At 53.9% G+C, this 17,660-nt stretch overlaps 9 protein-coding genes across 9 annotated transcripts; 4 read left to right on the forward strand and 5 right to left on the reverse strand.

Annotated features, from left to right (window-relative positions):
* Window positions 1-43: 43 nt before the first annotated feature.
* On the reverse strand, window positions 44-1,226 carry BAUCODRAFT_127008 (uncharacterized protein; the record flags this gene model as incomplete). Its single annotated transcript, XM_007683379.1, has 2 exons — window positions 44-588; window positions 650-1,226. 2 exons carry the CDS (start codon window positions 1,224-1,226, stop codon window positions 44-46), a joined length of 1,122 nt encoding a protein of 373 aa, XP_007681569.1.
* A 145-nt stretch (window positions 1,227-1,371) lies between these two features.
* BAUCODRAFT_314235 (uncharacterized protein) lies at window positions 1,372-1,862 on the forward strand. Its single transcript, XM_007683380.1, has one exon. The coding sequence runs from the start codon at window positions 1,488-1,490 to the stop codon at window positions 1,755-1,757; it is 270 nt and encodes an 89-aa protein (XP_007681570.1). The 5' UTR covers window positions 1,372-1,487; the 3' UTR covers window positions 1,758-1,862.
* On the reverse strand, window positions 1,857-4,664 carry BAUCODRAFT_152386 (uncharacterized protein; the record flags this gene model as incomplete). Its single annotated transcript, XM_007683381.1, has 3 exons — window positions 1,857-2,099; window positions 2,155-2,880; window positions 3,855-4,664. 3 exons carry the CDS (start codon window positions 4,662-4,664, stop codon window positions 1,857-1,859), a joined length of 1,779 nt encoding a protein of 592 aa, XP_007681571.1.
* Window positions 4,665-5,464: 800 nt separating this feature from the next.
* Window positions 5,465-6,141, reverse strand: BAUCODRAFT_39221 (uncharacterized protein). Its single transcript, XM_007683170.1, has one exon. The coding sequence runs from the start codon at window positions 5,858-5,860 to the stop codon at window positions 5,579-5,581; it is 282 nt and encodes a 93-aa protein (XP_007681360.1). The 5' UTR covers window positions 5,861-6,141; the 3' UTR covers window positions 5,465-5,578.
* Window positions 6,142-7,702: 1,561 nt separating this feature from the next.
* On the forward strand, window positions 7,703-9,395 carry BAUCODRAFT_39222 (uncharacterized protein). The gene is made up of 3 exons (XM_007683171.1): window positions 7,703-8,001; window positions 8,101-8,660; window positions 8,720-9,395. Exons 1-3 carry the CDS (start codon window positions 7,985-7,987, stop codon window positions 9,094-9,096), a joined length of 954 nt encoding a protein of 317 aa, XP_007681361.1. The 5' UTR covers window positions 7,703-7,984; the 3' UTR covers window positions 9,097-9,395.
* On the reverse strand, window positions 9,337-10,675 carry BAUCODRAFT_28253 (glycoside hydrolase family 5 protein; the record flags this gene model as incomplete). The annotated part of the gene is made up of 4 exons (XM_007683145.1): window positions 9,337-9,536; window positions 9,596-10,061; window positions 10,123-10,449; window positions 10,505-10,675. The coding sequence occupies 4 exons, from the start codon at window positions 10,673-10,675 to the stop codon at window positions 9,337-9,339; spliced, it is 1,164 nt and encodes a 387-aa protein (XP_007681335.1).
* Window positions 10,676-11,530: 855 nt separating this feature from the next.
* On the forward strand, window positions 11,531-12,223 carry BAUCODRAFT_314748 (uncharacterized protein). Its single transcript, XM_007683382.1, has one exon. It carries the CDS (start codon window positions 11,637-11,639, stop codon window positions 11,868-11,870), a length of 234 nt encoding a protein of 77 aa, XP_007681572.1. The 5' UTR covers window positions 11,531-11,636; the 3' UTR covers window positions 11,871-12,223.
* Window positions 12,224-12,358: 135 nt separating this feature from the next.
* BAUCODRAFT_152390 (uncharacterized protein) lies at window positions 12,359-14,246 on the forward strand (the record flags this gene model as incomplete). Its single annotated transcript, XM_007683383.1, has 5 exons — window positions 12,359-12,412; window positions 12,469-12,996; window positions 13,058-13,153; window positions 13,223-13,414; window positions 13,479-14,246. The coding sequence occupies 5 exons, from the start codon at window positions 12,359-12,361 to the stop codon at window positions 14,244-14,246; spliced, it is 1,638 nt and encodes a 545-aa protein (XP_007681573.1).
* Window positions 14,247-14,574: 328 nt separating this feature from the next.
* BAUCODRAFT_127015 (uncharacterized protein) lies at window positions 14,575-17,010 on the reverse strand (the record flags this gene model as incomplete). Its single annotated transcript, XM_007683384.1, has 2 exons — window positions 14,575-16,732; window positions 16,781-17,010. 2 exons carry the CDS (start codon window positions 17,008-17,010, stop codon window positions 14,575-14,577), a joined length of 2,388 nt encoding a protein of 795 aa, XP_007681574.1.
* Between the last annotated feature and the right edge of the window lie 650 nt (window positions 17,011-17,660).

The following is a 17,660-nucleotide window of genomic DNA, read 5'->3' on the forward strand; positions in this document are numbered from 1 at the left end:
CAGGAACTTGCTGATTTGGTCACCAGGTGCACGATGACGGTGATCACCCAACCCACCCTCCGAAGCCTGGTCTGCCAAACATGCTACCGAATGCGGGATCCGGTATGCCGTAAGGGTGAACCCATCCCGACCCGCCGAAGCCGCCGCCGCCGCCGCCGCCAAAGCCCCCATTAAGGCCCGAATTGTAGCCGCCGCCGCCGCCGAAGCCTGGCTGGCCCCCGATGCCAGCCCGTCCGAACGAGCGTGCTTGTGCTCTTCTCATATCGCTCTCCGCATCTGTCAGTGGTTGGATTCCCAACTTCTCGAAACAGCGGCAGACTTCTTCATCAGATAACTCGCCGTTACTTCTAAACCTGGGATCGCCCTCTATACTTTCGAAGTCGGGTCTGAAGCCTGCGGCAGCTGCAGCCTGCACAAAGGAAGCGTGCACTGCATGCATTTCCTGCCAGAAGTCGACCTGAGGAGGGTGTGTGCCGATGACAAGCCCATCGCTGCTAGGTAAGAAGGTGTTGACTATCATTATCTCGGGCGTGTAAGTTTTTCTGTTAGCCCATTTGTCGATCTCATCAAATGTAATGCTGTGGTTACCTGTCAAATATACTGTCAGTAAGGTCCTGGGTGTTACAGCTGCGATGGTCTCACGACCCACCACCTGCACACAGATAGCCGCCACCGGTATTCTTGTACCATCTGTACAAGCTCGGACACACTCCCATTGAAACAATCATTGTTTGCACTTCGTCCTCGAACTTCTCGCTTTCGCCACGCTTTGCTGCTTCTCTGTGCGCCTTGCCACCGAGCGTGGATTCTTTGTACACCAGCGTCTGGGTCTTCTTCGTGGTTGTCATCGTCGTCGTTGTTTCGTTCTTCTTCTTTTTCGGCTTCTTGACTGGCGGTGCAGAAATTGCAACCTTTAGGTGTTCGTAGTTTTGCTGTGTTATGGTTGCGACTTGTTGCGCTGGGGATTGTGCTATATGCTGCGCAACCTTTTCATAACCAGCTTGGAGTTGTGAGTAATGGCCGGGCTGTGAAAGACGGTTTGCAGCGTCCTGATGTTGGCCTGCTCGGGCACTGGCTGGGCTCTGGCCAGCTCCGTACGAAGCGGAATGCATGTAATTGCCCACGAGATGCGTTGGCTGAATTGCTGGAGGCACTCTGTTGGTTTGCAAGCCACTTTCGGGACAAGCTGTTGATGCTTTTACGGAGTGCTTGTTCTTCTTCGGCATTGTGGGACCTGCTCGTTGGCGACGTTCCATTTCTTTCTCCCTCCGCTGTCGTAAAGCCTCGAGTTGCGAAAACAAGCACGAGGATGCAGAGCAAAAGCCGTTCTATACTTTGAGTGCATGCGATACGCCGGAGCTCAATCACTGCGCATGGCCAGCATAATGCATGTGGTATGAGGCTCATCAGTGACTGTCATTGGATATACCTAAGCTGTACTAGTGTGACACACACACAGCAGCGTCAGCGCGTGTTCGAGTGAAGCCATGTATCGGCGCTCAGTGATGCATTCAGCCTTCAGATCGCCTACCGCTCTTGCGAAAACGATGATAGCACAATACCGAGGTCTTGTACTGAAGGCCAGAACCTTCCTTGCCGCTCACGTAGAAATGCTCCTTGCTTTGCAAACACTGCTACTTTTGCCCTCTTCTTGTTATAGGCGTCATCGACACGGCCATGCCCGACTCCTGTACGCAGGTACAAGGCTCGGTCCCGTTGAAGCTCAGCGAGGTTTTGATTTATCAATGGGTCGATAGAATGTGTGCAAATAAGTACTACGGTTAAGGCTGTTTTGCATAACGCCTACCGTGTCATTCTCAGAGCTTCTGAAGCACGAAGTACCTTCACTCTACTACTCAGCCAAGCTGGAGAACCTTTTCGTTATGTTCGCCATTGACGGCAATTATCCTTGACTGATTCTCCGAGCCCGACAGGCTGCCGATGTTGTGCTCGTTACTCAACCAGGCGTTACCTGGCAAGTTCAAGAGCATATTGATGAGATTGGGCCACGGTGTGCCCATGCTCAGCGACCGCCATGATGCCTTGGCTGACATACCTTGGTTCAGGTGAGATCTGTCCGCTCTCTGGGTTTGCCAGGACTGGAATTCCATAATTTCGAACGCATTCACAAGGACCATCGGTCTCAAAGCCTACCGCGCGGCTGGCCTTCTTGGATAGCACAGCACGGCCATCTGCCTGCAGTGCCTTCATGTGCGTTTGATGCTGCTCCATGAGATGACCGTTCGTAAGATGAATGGCATCGCTTGGAGGATGAACGGCAATTCCCGGGGTATCGTCAATCCAGCTCGGAAGACACTTGTTCGCCCGGATGATCGGAAGGTTCGCTCCCGACGTGCGGCCTAGAAGGATGTCATCAATGTCTTGCAAGGCAACAAAGTGATTACCTCCGGCGCAAATAAAGCCTAGATCTATAGCGATCCACTCGAAGCGTGCTGGACATGCGTTTTGAAGCCCAAGAAGTAACTGCTGGAGTCTAGCTTCGTATTGCTGCAATTCGAGTAACCTTTGAGCTTCCGCCAGCCGACGTGCTTCGCCGGGCACTTTGCGCGTAACTATTGATACGTGTGTTGTCGTAGTCTCTGCCTTCAACGCTGCTCTGGGCACCTTCGTTTTCGGTCCAGTAGACTCAACCGGAGGCACGAACGGGGCAGGCATGCTCTGCGAGGACGCTTGCCCAATCTCCATGTACAAGGAGGATCCCGCACTTTTGACGACTGGAGTTCGTGCCTTCGGATTATCATAATTCACAGGTGACAGTGGGATAGCAGGCATTGTTCGGGAAAAGTCTTGTTGCAAAGTGGCTAATCCATTGCTGTGATCTGCCGGAAGCTGCTGCGGTTGCTTCCACAAATGCTGATGCTTGCTGGGTCAGACTCTGTGAGTAGCCGGACGTCTTTGCAGTTCGCTTCGACGTTGTTATGGTCGTTGTGTGGCTTGATACGACCTTCTTCTGCTGTCTTTTCTTCTCAGGTTTGCCCGCTGGCGACGCCGCACTGTTTTCTTGTTGTGTCCCGTGTAGGTCGCCGGCCGAAAGCTGGTGGTGGACACCTGCGGTGTCGCTCCCCGACTGTGACCGGCTAGGCTGCGCATTCGTCCTTTGGGCAAGCCACCGAAAGCCGCCAGGTATAGATCCCTGACCCCAATGGTAAGGGTACATTGTGCTGCCCCAACAGAAAGTTTCTTCAGTTCGTTGCTTTTGTAATGAGTGGACGTAGTATTTGTGTTCATTGCTAGTGGTTAACAACGTCAAAAGCAGTCGAATCTGGCCAAGGAAGGAACTGTGGTTCGCCGCGCAGTCACTGTAGACTGGCGTTAATATCACCAGTGTCTGCCACAAGCCCCTGATCTCATGCTGGCACGCCAGTCAATAAGGCTAGCTCATGAAGTGAGGTAATCAGGGCGCTATCAGAACCCTCCTTGCGGTCATGCAATGGTATCGAAGCGCTTGTATCTTCGTCTGGAGCAAAGTTTGATGATGTGTATGCTCAAACTCCTAGCAAACATTCATAGTCTTACTTCTCACACTTGGCTCGTCATGGCAACCAGGATTGTGAGCCTCTCAATCGAATCCTGCATTCCCCTTCGCTTGAACAATACGACGGCGTTGCCTCAACCGAACGTATGTCCGTCACGGTTTTGATACCTAGCTCTCTGACACACTGACACGGGATGCTGTCTTCGTAACGCAAGGCGTAATGGCCGCCGGCCGCAACTTGCTCCATATACTGGCGGTGCACTTGATGCATAGGTAGCTCATGCGCAATGTTCGGGGGGTGAATCGCGCAGGGTAACCAGGGATTGTCGGACTGTACACCTCGCCTCATTCGGTTTACATTGTGCACAACTGGCCGTGCTGCTTTCTGCCCACCGCGGTTTTCGCGGTCGAGCTCGTCCCGCACCCGTTCTATAGAACCTTCCGGAATGAAATGGAGGCCACAGCCACACAGTGCGCCACATCGAACTTCGAACCAGGGTTGTCCGGCGGTACATGTGAGGAACCCAGCTTGCACCAGGGTGTCATTCTTGGTGTGGTAGTGGCGATAGCCTGGCAAGTCACGCGGATGAGCAAGCGCTGGACCGTAGCCCCGCTGTCGATGCGGCACCCTGTCTTGTGGTGTAGCAACAGACAGTAGGTCAGCATGCACTGGAGCATCGCGCAGCGGGTCCTCGTAATCCAGGTCATCATGATATCGCGGGTCTGTGTCCGGGTAATGCGGCGCTCGCGGCTGCGGGTAGGCAGACTGGGGCGGTGCCGGCAACTGCGCGTGATGCTGCGGCGGCGGTAATTGCTGAGGCTGACTGTACTGTGGCGTATGCTCGTAAGGATCCGGTTGATGGTATTGCTGAGCTGGTTGATGCTGCCATCCAGGCATTGGGGGTGGCAGAGTTTGCGGGGAGCTGTCATAGTAAGTTGACGTCTGGTGCTGGGTAACTTGCACATGTGGTTGTTGACCATACCCGTATGCCGGTTGCGGCAAAGGCATCGCTGCCATGGGTGGCGGCGGCGGTGCCTGGCCGATGGTCCGCGGATACGGTGTCATTGGCTGTGCGTGCGGCGCATACTGCTGGACTTGGCCATATGGTTGTTGATAGGGCTGCTGGTAGGGCTGCTGGTAACCTGGGTATGGATGATGGCCACTCATGAGGACGAGTGTGGACGGGGACGGTGATTTTCTGAATTCTATGGCCGTATTGTGTCGGTGTCAAGCACGACTGGCTCAACTATGCAATATCGAAGGTTGGCCGCAAGATGCCGGTCGCATGATGCACGAGCGTCCATTAGTGAACAGCGGCTTCGGTGGCGAGTGATTTGGTGTAGCGTTGCCTGCGAAAAACAGCGGACGAATGTCAAGCAGTGAACGACCGATCCAGTAACGCGTCCACGTATGTCGACACGGTGTCTGCGAGAACCCAGCGATATCAAGCCTTCCTGATGAGCTATTCGTGTGGCCGGTAGCCCTCAATGTGACCGATACAGCAAGCAGTCTATGTCTAGCGCACCCTGGGTGGCCAAGCAGATTACGTACAGGCAGACGTCCGCCCTAGATCAGCCTCAAATATGCAGCATAGCGCCAGCCGCATACATGCGACATGTGAACAGCGGCACGCCACCTAAGGACGTAAGCTTCGTACTTAAGAGCATGCCGTGACCTGTCTGGCTTGGACATTGCAGGATATACCGCTGGCTGCAACAACTGGGCGGCTCGCTGCTGCAATCCGCTTCTATCCCACTGCATGGAACATGGTTTGGCTCCCTTCTAATGGTCCTCCTTGCGGCCCTCCTGCATTCGACCTCCACCTTCGACCATTATAATCAAAACTTACACTTCCGCCTTTGGCAGATCGTTACTGGTAAATCTTCCCATTTCCAATGATCGGCCTATCACCGTTGAGCAAATCTTCACAATGACATTGAAAACTTCTAGTCATCGAACTTGATACCCTTGGGAGTCATATCGATCGCGCCGCCGCGGTACGCACCTATATCGAGCTCATGTCAGCAAAGTCCTTACAGGTTAGAATCAACCGCCGCCCATGGGATTGTAGCCGTCGCTCATCATGAAATCCCAGGTGTCCTCGCGGAGCCAGGGTTGTCATCGAGTAGATCCATGTCGTTGTCGTGGAATGTATCCATGTCAGTGTCGCCGAACATGTCGATTCCGGAATCGCGGAGCGTGTTCGCGACCATCACCGCTTCGGCCATCAAGAGACGAGCGCGACGACGTTCCCTCTTTGTCGATTTCTTCCGCGGTGCGGGCTTCAGACGGTGCTGGCCTTGGCGTTTGGGCCGCCCTCTCCATCTGTTACCGAGGGACAGAATTGGAGGCGGATCGTTCATCTCCAAGGTGCCAGGAATTCAAATCACCAAGAGTCGAGGTCAAGTGTCGCTTACAGGCTCTGTGGGCTCTACGTTTGTGCCTAGGCTCCGAAGACCCGGTCGACGAGCAATGAGTGATTGGCATGGCAGGATGTATTTCATCAACCTCCGCAGGTGCAGGAGGATAAATGATGGGCAAGGATGGGCGGATAGTATTAGGAACGGGAGTCTTACCTCTCTTCTTCTTATTCTTCTCCTTCGTAAAGCCTTTACCCTTCGTCACACTGAGGTCTTGGTACGCGCGGTCAGCATACTCATACGACACATAATCATTACTCGCAAAGCGAGGGTCGACAACAGTGTCCTTTGGTATGCGTGAGAAGGGTACGTTCTCCTTCTTCAGGCGCTCGACGTTCTCTGTCGTCGCTGGCATGCGCATCGTGCGCTCGGGTGCTGGCATGCGCTTCAGGCGATCGGGATGCATGTCAGTCGTGGAAGGGTCAGGAATGGCAGGGACGAGAAGGTCCTCTTGCGGCGTCTTCTTAGCGGCGCCTGCAGCGGTTGCAGGCTTCGTCTTACGGCTGCGGCCGCCCCTGACTGGTGAGGCGACGAGTGTTGCGGAGGATGATGAGCTAGTGGAGTCTTGAGAGTCCTCGCTCGACTTCTTCGGCATACTGTTAGTCTTCTTAGCAGCCGTCAGACGTGCGCTGTCGCTCTCGCTCTCGTCTTCGCTGGAGTCAGAATCAGACTCCGAGTCGCTGGATGTGCCATCCGAAGTGTCTTCGCTCGAATCCTTGTCATCATCAATGCCGGCGGCACTCGCGACTCTATCTCCGTTCGTGGCATCGTCATCTTCATCTTCACTATCGGAACTGTCATCTCCTTCTTCCTCCTCTCCGTCCGCCAAATCCTTGCCTTTGACAGTCTTTCTAGCTGCCTCTTTGGTATGCGTGTCGTTATTCGCCACGGTCTTGGCACGCTTCGCGGGAGGCGCCTGGTGCAAATCTTCAGACTCGCTGTCTTCCACTGAGCTCTCTTCTTCCGACGACTCTTCATCTGAGGATTCGGGCGTAACCTCACGCTTCCGTTTAGCGCTAACCTGCACATTGGACGCGTTGAGTAGGTGCTCATCTTGCTCGTCAGACTCGTCGTCACTGGTACTTTCGGCCTCGTCGTCAATCGTACCAGCCTGAGCACCCGCGCAAGCAAGCTCTTCATTATCACCTTCCTCATCCTCATCGCTGCTAGATTCTTCACTACTGGCTTCCTCATCGTCGCTGCTGTTCTCAACACCATTCTCAACTACCCCAGCCGGCCCATCAGCCTTCACCGGGCTTGATGGTGGCAACGTTGGGTAGTCGCCCTGATCCTCACGCCAGGCTTCCCACAGATCCATGATCGTGGCACTCGTGCCGTCTTCGAGCCCACGTTCCCACTCCGCAATGTCCGGCCAGACGCCATTAGTATGGGCCTCATCGAGAAGGGCACTGAGGGTGTTGGTAAAGCCTAGCTGGTCGACGAAGTGAGCTAATTGACTGAGAAAGTCACGGTATCGCGGCGGTTTGGAGGTATGGTCCGCCCATATGTGCGATGGCACCTCAGCGTTAGGGTCCTCACGCTTGGCTTTCATGTTGAGTGACTGCCGATTGGCGACGAGCAAGCGACGACACTGTATGAGAAGGTGAAGGAGCAATGGGTGGTGCACCAGGGGGCACGTGTCTTGTCATGGTCGAGTGTATAAAGTGCAGTTCAAGAAAATAGTTCCTCTGCTGTCCGTGCGTCGCGGAAGCCCTCCGCTATGAAATCACCTCGACATCTCTCCAAATGCGCGCCGGCGACATCCGTCCAACTGCCTCAGGCTGTACGCCAACGACAATTCTCTTGCGCTCGAATCAGAGCCTGTAAATGCGATCACAACACTCACCCAGTCATTCCTTTCACAGTCCGTCACAGTGTGTTGCGGGAACGTACTTACGACACTTGTACAAGTCCTTGCCTTCGTAACCAAATGAACACATAACCTAGAATTCCCAGCTGATATTTGGGAGAACGAGTGCTTGTTCACCGTTGGGGTCTGTGATCTTGTGTTTGCCGGCATTGTGTAGAAACATCAAAAAGTCCCCGTTGACGCACCTATAAGCCGCCATGGATCTGGTCAATCAGTATGTCAATTCCATTGATAACAGCAAGGGACCAGAGAATGCTTCGACAGCATTGCAAGATTAAGGTCAAGGATGGCCCGTGGCTGACAAGGTGAACAGTCTGAACGACCGCCTGTTGTTCGCAGTACCAAAGAAAGGCAGATTACAGCAAGCATGTCTTGATCTGCTCACTGGCTCGGACATCAAATTCCATCGGCACAACAGACTAGACATTGCACTTGTTCAGAATCTCCCCTTGGCCCTGGTCTTCCTTCCCGCAGCCGACATTCCAATCTTCGTAGGCGAAGGTAGCGTCGACTTGGGCATCACCGGACGGGACACAGTTGCCGAACATGAGGCCACCGTACCACCCACGGAGACTAGCGGCACCGTCGAGATTATGGATCTCGGCTTCGGTGCGTGTAAGCTGCAGGTACAGGTGCCAGAGAAGGGAAGCATCGAGAAGCCGGAGCAGCTGATCGGCAAGAAGATTGCCACTAGCTTTACTGCGCTTTCCCAGAGCTACTTCCGTAATCTGGAAAGTCAGGGTAGCAATTCGCATGCGCAACCCAACGGTGACGCAGCTCACGGAGGCCTACGGACTCAGATCACGACGTTAAGCGGCAGCGTCGAGGCTGCGTGCGCTCTGGGAGTCGCAGATGGTATCGTAGATCTTGTTGGTAAGTGCAACCTCTCACACCCTCGATCCATTAGTCTTGCCTTTGACACAACCTGCAAGAATCCGGCGAGACCATGAAAGCCGCTGGTCTGAAAGCCATCGCAACCGTTGTCTCATCCTCCGCCATCCTCATTAAGTCCAAGCACCCCTCAAACCCAAAGCTGGTTGATATCATCACGGCTCGGATCAAGGGCGTCATAACCGCTCAGCGCTACGTACTCTGTACATACAATGTAGAGCGGCGACTACTGCATCAAGCATCGCAGATCACGCCCGGTAAGCGGGCGCCGACGGTCAACAGTCTAGAGGAAGACGACTGGGTTGCTGTCCAAGCGATGGTGGAGCGAAGTAAGATTGCTGAGGTCATGGATGATCTAGCGGCGCTGGGGGCTACTGACATCTTGGTGACAAAGCTTGAGAACTCGAGAACGACATGAGCAAAGCATAGACATAGATCGTAGCCCTTTGGGCTTTCGTGGCCAAGCTCATCTAACAAGGGGACCCTTTACGTTGCCGGATGCCTCTCGAGTAACGGTGAACCAACCTCGTCATTTATGGCCATGACCAAGTGTCCAGTGCGTTCACTTTCGCGGCATGCTGGTAGACTAGCGGCTGAGCTTCTGGACTATCGTTCGTGTGTCAGCACATGATGTACACGTAACTGCGGGTTGCGGTGCTTACTCATCGAGGTAGATTGTGAAACCATCATCATTGTTCCGCCCATACGAGTAATTGGAGAAGCCATATTGCCAGTACATGTCCGACATTTCTAAAGCGAGGCTGGTGGCTTGCCACTCCCCAAGGACAGCGACCCGTGTTTCATTGGCCGGTGCGGTCTCGTTGAGGTCAGCCAGGCGAGCTGCGGGAGTGAGCCATCCTTCATGTGTGTGTCAGCTTGCGCCAATATGTACTTTCCATGCTGCACACCAAGCGTACCGTATTCCTCGTGCAAGACAGGCTTTCCAGCCTTTACGCCACTGGCTGCATGGTCTTTAACCCACTGAGTAGCCCAGGCAACCGTCTTGCTCCACCAATCCGGATACGTATGGAAGGTGCCAAAGTCGACGTTGGGCAATGCCAACACCGCGTCGAAATCTCCACCATCGTAGCCGTTGTAGAAGCCGTCCGGGTTCGATGGATCGTTGTACTGGCCTTCACCTCCGAAGGTGACCATATGGTGTGGATCGATTGACTTTATGTAGCTGCTCATCTCATCAATCCACGCTGTCAGAGTCGCTGGGGTGCAGTTACTGCTGCGCGGCAGGTTGCGACCCGCTGTTCCCCCACATCGAGGCTCGTTGGCCAGCTCCCACGCCATGATCGTTGGTGACCACATGTATCTGGTGACGAACGCCTTGACATAGCGCTTGTATGCAGCCTTGATAGCTGGTAGTCGGTAGAACTGTACGCTTGTCAGCAATCAGGATAATACCATGTTAATTGCGACCTTGAGCGATCACTACATCGTCATGATACTGCCCACCAAGGTTGACAGTGTACACGTCCATGCCGCCGTAGTCCGCCCAGTTATTGGTCAAGGTGACTATGAGCTTGATGCCAGTATTGGCTGCAGCTTGGACGACCTTGTCGAACGGTGTGATGTCAATCGCAGACGTCCCGTTGTTCCATCGCTGAAAGACGACCTCAGTGGTACCAGCACCCTCCGCGCCGTACTGCGGAAGACCATTGAGGTCGTAAGTGACATTCTTATCGTTGAAACCCCAAGTGCGGAAGACTTTCAGACCAGCCTGTGCAGCAGCGCGGAGGCCGATTTCGACATCTGTCTCATTCTGTCAAGCGTGTCAGCAATACCGGAAGAGACTTCTAGACCAAGCAGCTCCACACATTGTCGAAGGGGAAATAGTACGCATTGCTGCCGGCAAAGTAGAAGTCTCGGCGGTTCAATGCGAACTTCGTGCCCGATGACCTAACGAAGCCAGAAGGTCGGCCTGATGGGTGACTTGTGGTGCCTCCGATGAGGGCCAGGGTAACGATTGCACAGGCAGCCTTGAGCATGTTGACGGTCAGAGGAGGCCAAACCTGGAGGATCAAACAGCAATCCACAGTAGACTTTGGTTTATAAACAAGCACACAGTACGTGCGTCAGGATAGAACAGCACGTTATTCCCTTTGTAACATGGTCGGTGGTTGACCACCGTGCCGCAATGGCGCTGTTCGTCGCTTGACTGATATGGAGACCTACGGAAGGGTATCGTGTGCTGCGTCCTCTACGGTAGGTCAGATCATGCACCTAGCTTAGATGTGCTCACATTGGCATGTCTGTGAACAATGGGACTTTGCCATCGTGGATGGGTCACGGAGGCGCGCTCCGTTCCCGAAAAGGTTAAGGCCTCGCTCGACAAGCGGTCAATCAAATCCAGCACGAGTATTGCCAAGGTTCGTATGGGAGGCAGGTGACTGAACGACTTAGCGGAGTGCTTCAGTCCTTACACGCTCGATAGTGCAGAATACAGACTGGCGGTACCCGGGCACCTTGCGTATTTCGAATCAACCGTCTTGATTATTGCCAGCCCGAAGGTGCGAGCTGTGGGCTGTGAGCTCGACAGATACAGTACGGCGGAGTCGAGAGCCTTGATCCCTGCGACGAAGTTCGCCAGTAATTTTCCGGTAGGAAGCAACATCAGCTGAGTTCCTCCCATCCCGAAAACTCCAGCGAAGGATGGGTGGAAGGACGTTAAACACGATACCACAGATTTTCCGTCTCGGATAGAGGAGGCTGATGGAATGAGAGTTCGGAAGCGCATGCCGAGGCACTACTCATCTCCATTTGCGGAGACCCCAAGAATTGTTGGCGCAATAACCCTCGTCCTGCGACTGCAAGTGTCCATTGAGAGGATATGAGACTACAAGGTGAGCCCCGGAAATCTAACGATTGCCGTAGAGGCGGAGCTTTGTCCAGTGACGCCACGTCTTCGACCTCCGTATACCGCGTGACTAGTTTATCTACTCCTACCTAATGTCCGGTTTTGTGGCGTTGTTCATCAAGCCAAGGCCGCAACACCTGAAGGTGAATGCTGACCCTCGGGTCCGCGGCTCGATACTCCGCGGTTCGATGTACACGGTCGAGCTGATGTCGGAGGTAAATTTGTCAGGTGTTTTGATCTTTGGAAATGAGCTTCACGCGGTGCTCATCACCAAACGCCACATCACCAAACGCCATACTTTTGAGCAGGCCAGTCCGCAGTCATGAGGTCAAGAATGAGGTGACTAGCAAGTGCCGATGGCGGCTCTATGATTCTCGATCTATGAGTGCCTCAGTCAGTATTACAACGATTCTTCGTGAGAGCAGGATATGAAGCGTCCGAATGTGGAAGCAGGCACAGGCCTCCGTGGAGCCGACAGTTTGAATACCCGAACGGGCATGGTCTGGACATTGGAGAGACCTCTCCTCACGTCCACAGATCTCCGTCCAGCATGTTTTTGTCAATGCGGAGTGCAGCTTCAGGGTTTGACGGCCTAGACTAATCCAGTCTTGTGGCGGATGAGTGGGTTATCCACGTGGGGCTCCAGGTCGAGTCCGCTTATATGAGTCGTTGGTGCACTCCGTTTTCATATATCAAGTCCTTGCAATACACAGTCCAAGCTGAGCATCCTTTCGCTGTCTTGCTTCATCCACATTTGCCAGGTCAAGGGCCGGCCACTCCACCTGCGTCGAGTCGAACCAACATCAAAGGAAATATGTCTTTCGGAGATCCTAAGTTGGCGTCCAACACTATCGAGAAGATCTCCGATGTAAGCCGTGGTTTTGACGCTGCCAGCCCTTGGAATTTTCAACTGACGATAGCAAGACGAATGGCGAGCCTGTCGAGCTGAGAACCATCACCGGCAGCACCGGTTTCAATGAAGCTCTCATCAAAGAGCCCGTCAGTCTGGCCAACGCAACTACTATCAAGCTGATGCTGTGCCTCCTGTTGGGATGCTTTTGTCAGACCATGAACGGCTACGACGGCTCGCTCTTCGGTGGCCTTACGTCGAACAAGACCTTCCTCTCCTTCTTCCACGGTACCAACAACGGCGAATGGGCAGCGTTCAACTCCGCCATGTACCAAATCGGTGGCGTGTGTGCTCTGCCATTCGTTGGTCCGCTCGTTGACACTTGGGGTCGAAAGGTGGGCATGTCTATTGGCGCCTGGTTGATCATCCTTGGCACCATCATCAACGGCACGACCCTCTACGATGCCGATGTCGGTCAGCTCAAAGGTGGTCGCTTCCTTCTAGGCTTCGGCGTATCGATCGTCTCGGCGGCCGGTCCTATCTACGTTGTCGAGACCGCCCATCCCGCTTGGCGCGGTGTGCTCACAGCCTATTGCAATACTGTAAGCATAACAGCAGAGAATCCTCAACAGGTCCATCAACAGCTAACGATGTTCGTCGCAGTTCTGGTTTACCGGCTCCATCCTCGCCAGTGGTGCTGTACGCGGTGGCTTAAACCTGGTTGGAAATATGTCGTGGCAGATCCCCGTCTGGCTTCAGGTAAGCCTCACAAACCCCATCGCCCCGGAGCGCTGGAAGCCTGCTATTGAGACTGATGTACGACACCAGATGGTCTTCCCCGGTATCATTGCGCTGTTCGTTTGGCTCATTCCCGAAAGTCCAAGATGGCTCTTTGTCCACAACAAGCGGGAAGCCGCAAAGGATACCTTGATTAAGTGGCATGGACAGGGCAACGTAGACTCTGCCTGGGTCAGGTTGCAGCTTGCGGAGTACGAAGAGTTTCTCAACACAGATGGCGCGGTATGGCAACTTACCAGAGATGATACCGCACCACCGCATCTAGCCGCTAATGGGTTGACAACAGGACAAACGCTTCTGGGACTACCGTGCGCTTTTCCGGAACCGTGCGAGCCGCTACCGCATCGCATGCAACGTCATCTTCTCCATTTTCGCGCAGTGGGCTGGCAATGGTGTTTTGACTTACTTCCTGCCGGCAGTGCTCACCGTCGCTGGTTATTCCGACAGCATTACCCAGGCCAACATCAACTTGGCCTATGCTTGCTTCCAATTCTTCTTCGCTCTGGTCGGTGCAGCCTTCGTGGAGAGGCTGGGACGACGGAAGCTCATGCTGTTCAGCATGGGAGCATGTTGTCTGGTCTGGGTCGGCATGACGGTGGCTTCCGGCCTGTTTGCTCAATCTGACCAGACGAACTCCTCCGCTGCAAAAGCAACGGTCGCTATGATCTTCATCTTCGGCGCCTGCTTCTCAATTGGCATTACCCCTCTCCAGGCGCTGTACCCTGTGGAGGTCCTGTCATTCGAGATGCGTGCCAAGGGCATGGCCTTCAGCAGTCTGGCAGTCAACGCGGGTGGTCTTCTCAACCAGTTTGCTTGGCCGATCTCTCTCGCTCGCATTGGATGGCACACTTACATTATTTTCATCGTTTGGGACGCCATACAATGGCTAGTGTTTTATTTCATCATGCCGGAGACGCGCCGACGTACACTTGAAGAGCTGGACGAGATCTTCAACTCTAAGCGCCCGGTGAAGACATCCCTAGTGCCTCGGAAGGTGGAAGTCGACACTGCAGGTTCGATTATTGCGGCAGAGCCATTGGAGGCGAAGGTCTGAGTGCGCCACTTACGAACATCACCTGGAGCAGTTGTTGTGTCATTGACATGGTTCTGTTGCTCTTCAATGGCTGAGTTCGCTTCGACCGTTCGTTTTGGATCAAGATAGTGCGAGCTACGGGGAGATATGCTTGTGGTGAGCTGATCTGACGCGTACAAACGGTGAAGGCCTGCAGATTTCCGCTGTCACTCCATCGAAGTGATTCCGTTTTTTTGAAGTCAACCGTTGTCGTACGACTACCTGTTTATGTGGCATTGACATGGTGCCCTGCATCGTCGGCGGGTGTGATATATCCGTGCTTACGATCTTGACCATGCCAGTGGTATTGTCATGGCAAGATGAAGTCCTGGCCGTTGTCCCACATCACATCGTTACTCCACAGTGCAGTCCATTCGAGCAATTCGCCGTCACTGACGCCCCAGTCGCCCGCATCCAGCCAATCCGGTACTTGTCCGGTCACAGGGGTCACATGGACCATATCCGGCAAAACGGTGCCAGACATTTGAGTGATCTCACAGCTTGTGAGCCTGCTGTTGTCGCCCTCGCTCGGTTGTGTGCTGTTCGGTGGAGCTGTGAAGATTGTCGAATGCTTGCTTGCAGCGTACAGTCTCTCTACAATGATCGTACTCCTTTTCGCCGCCATAGAGTACGGTGTCATTCTTTGGAAGAAAACAATGGCGGTTTCTACCTGTATGCGCCAGGCCAGAACGTCGTCAGCGTTGTCATTCCCTGACTGCGCTGCTGTTTGCGCTGAAGCTTCGGCGCTATTCGTAGATTTGGTCCGGTCCGGATGCATTGCAAAGAGCGACACAAGAGGGATCATTACTGCCTGGTACATCAGCCATACAGCGTTCCATCCAGCGAGTAACTCATTCGGACAATGCAAGTTGATGGAACGAATAGACTCCTCGGCAATGATGCGGCACCTCTCTATGGCGGTCGTTTCGTCGGCAGACTTTGCCCTCCGCGGACTTCGTCGAAGGCTAGTAGCCAGTAGATATGGGCGGTACATCAGTATTCGTAGTGTCATGAACCACCAGTGTGTGATCAAACGCGGAGTCTTGAGTATCTCGGGGCATGCAGGGAGATTGTGTCCATGTATAGCGCGCTTATCGTGGCGTTTTTCAGTAGGTGCACTTGCTGGAGATGTGTTTGCAACGAAGTCTTCGTATCTCGGGCTCGTGAAAGCGGCCACAGCGTCCTGCTCGAGACCTGAGATCCGTAGGATCGGTGGCAGCTCGTCATGCCACCTTACGAGCTCTGCGTCGAATGCAGCTATCTCTGTAGGGTTGAGGAGTGTCTGGGCTGCGAGTCGGTCCTGTATGCGGGTTGCCAGTTTGCAGAAAGGAACATTGTGCACTAAAGGGAGTAGCTTCAGCGAAGCTAGATACTGCGCATTGTTGCTATGCTCCGGTATTTTAGGAACGTCGACCGTAACTCCCAGTCCGGTCCGACCGAGCGACGGCCGGCCTGTAGTCATAGCGGCCCAAGTATCCAAGCATACCAGACTCCACCATGTGCTTCTACGGATGCCGACCGGTATCTGACCCTCCACGTTGCGGCTAGGATTCGAATACTCGCGATGAAGGCCTACAGCAGTCGCCATGCGAAGAGTAGCTCCCATCAAAGCATTCGCCTCGTTAGGTCGGTTCAACCAGTGCAGATAGTACCCAGCGAGCAGGCCAAGAGCCTGCAGTACGTAGATGTTGGCACTGCCGAAGGCCTCATAGTCCAGGTGTTTGCTCGCCCGGCGGAAGTACACAAGATGCTCCTCGTCAGCACACGTTCCAGACGCTAACGAGCCGAGAGCAAGGACTGTATTGAACAAAGCTAGCCAAGGCCCATCTTTGCGGTCTAGGTAAAGGTACGTATGTCGGAAGTCGTCCTCGTCGATCATAGGCATGAGAACATGGACTCGATTGAAGTATGATTCGATATGGTTGTGCGCAATATCCGGGGGTGGCATCGCAGTAGCGTCGATTGGCAGCTGCTGCTCAACGGATGGTGATGGGACCCTACTCGGCAGAGCGGTGTCTGCTGCATTCTGGGCAACATGTGTACGCGCTCCAGGTGCGATCATGAAAATGACCTTTAAGACGGCGCTGATGGACGAGATGCCTACGTAGGAAGACTGGAAGGTGAACGACAAGGAAAGGCAATTGACGTCGTCCGATATGCCATGAACGGTGCGCTTCTGACGGATCGCCTCGTCAACGACAGGATTGCGTTCGGGCGCCTGCTCGAGAGAGTTCAGGCTGTCCGCACTCTCAGAAGGCCTGCTTGAGTCGACCGAAGGAACCGAGGGTGGCAGGATAATGTCGTTTGCCGGTGGAGTTTGAGCGCTTTTGGGCCGACTCAAAGTGACCGCTAGGTTGATGAGCTCGTTACGTGGGAGATCCCGTAACTTGGATGGATCTTGATTAGGAAACAAGCGAGAGCACACAGCAGAAAGACATTCACTTCTCGAGTGCAGTTGCTCCATGTACCTGCCTGGTTGTCAGTAATTGAGTAGACCAGGTGACTGATTCACTTGCATGCGGTTTTGCACCGTCTTGCGGCCAGATCCTGCAAACACGCAGAGCTCCGGATGCTGCGACCACAGACACTGCTGGCACGGCTGCGACCCTCCGCATCGAATCTTTCTTCGTCGACACTCATTGCAGGCATTGATAGTGGAAAGACGCCGTGAGGTGACAGGTCTTGAAGCATGGCGCTCATCGTGACGGCCGCCATTGGCCTCCACAACGGAAAAGGTGTGATACATCGTGACTACTCCGGTGACCGAACGCGCATGGCTTCCCCGGACGCAGTTCACGGAAAGTTTGTGCGAATACTTGCGGGATACATGCAATCATCGGAATGAGTTGGAAGGACAGTGTGCGGGGAACTGCACACGGAGAATCTTGCTGCAAATACAGCCTGCTTGGAAAGCCTGCTTGGAAAGCCTGCTTGGAGGTTATGCACTTCACGATTAGATGTCTCCGATAAATTGAAAGGGTGTCTCCTTCCACTATACATACGGCCTTCTGACCAGCCGCTTTCGACGCGCTGCGTTACTGTTTCAGCTTACTCAGACTAGAGGGGTGCTTCTGCAAGTTGAAAGCTCTGGGTTCCTGCAGTTCGCGGGTGGATATCGGTCGCTTTTAAGACCTTGTTCCCTCGTGACAAGATACTGCATCTAGTGATCGCTCGTTATACAGACAGCGATCGAAGGGGGAATGGTGATGGGCGAACGAACGTCTTGGTTGTTGTTCGGCTCGGATCACGACTTGCCGGGCTTCCGCTTTACTTTGACACCGACGTCAAGATGGTCACCACAACAACAATTGCTCGAGTGGCCCAATGGCTCTACATATATAGAGCTAGTTGCTCGCAGGATAAGTTTCTAGTGCGCCGTGAAACACAAACCTGCCT

This window comes from Baudoinia panamericana, assembly GCF_000338955.1.
Source record: "Baudoinia panamericana UAMH 10762 unplaced genomic scaffold BAUCOscaffold_15, whole genome shotgun sequence".
In the NCBI taxonomy this organism is placed as follows: domain Eukaryota; kingdom Fungi; phylum Ascomycota; class Dothideomycetes; order Mycosphaerellales; family Teratosphaeriaceae; genus Baudoinia; species Baudoinia panamericana.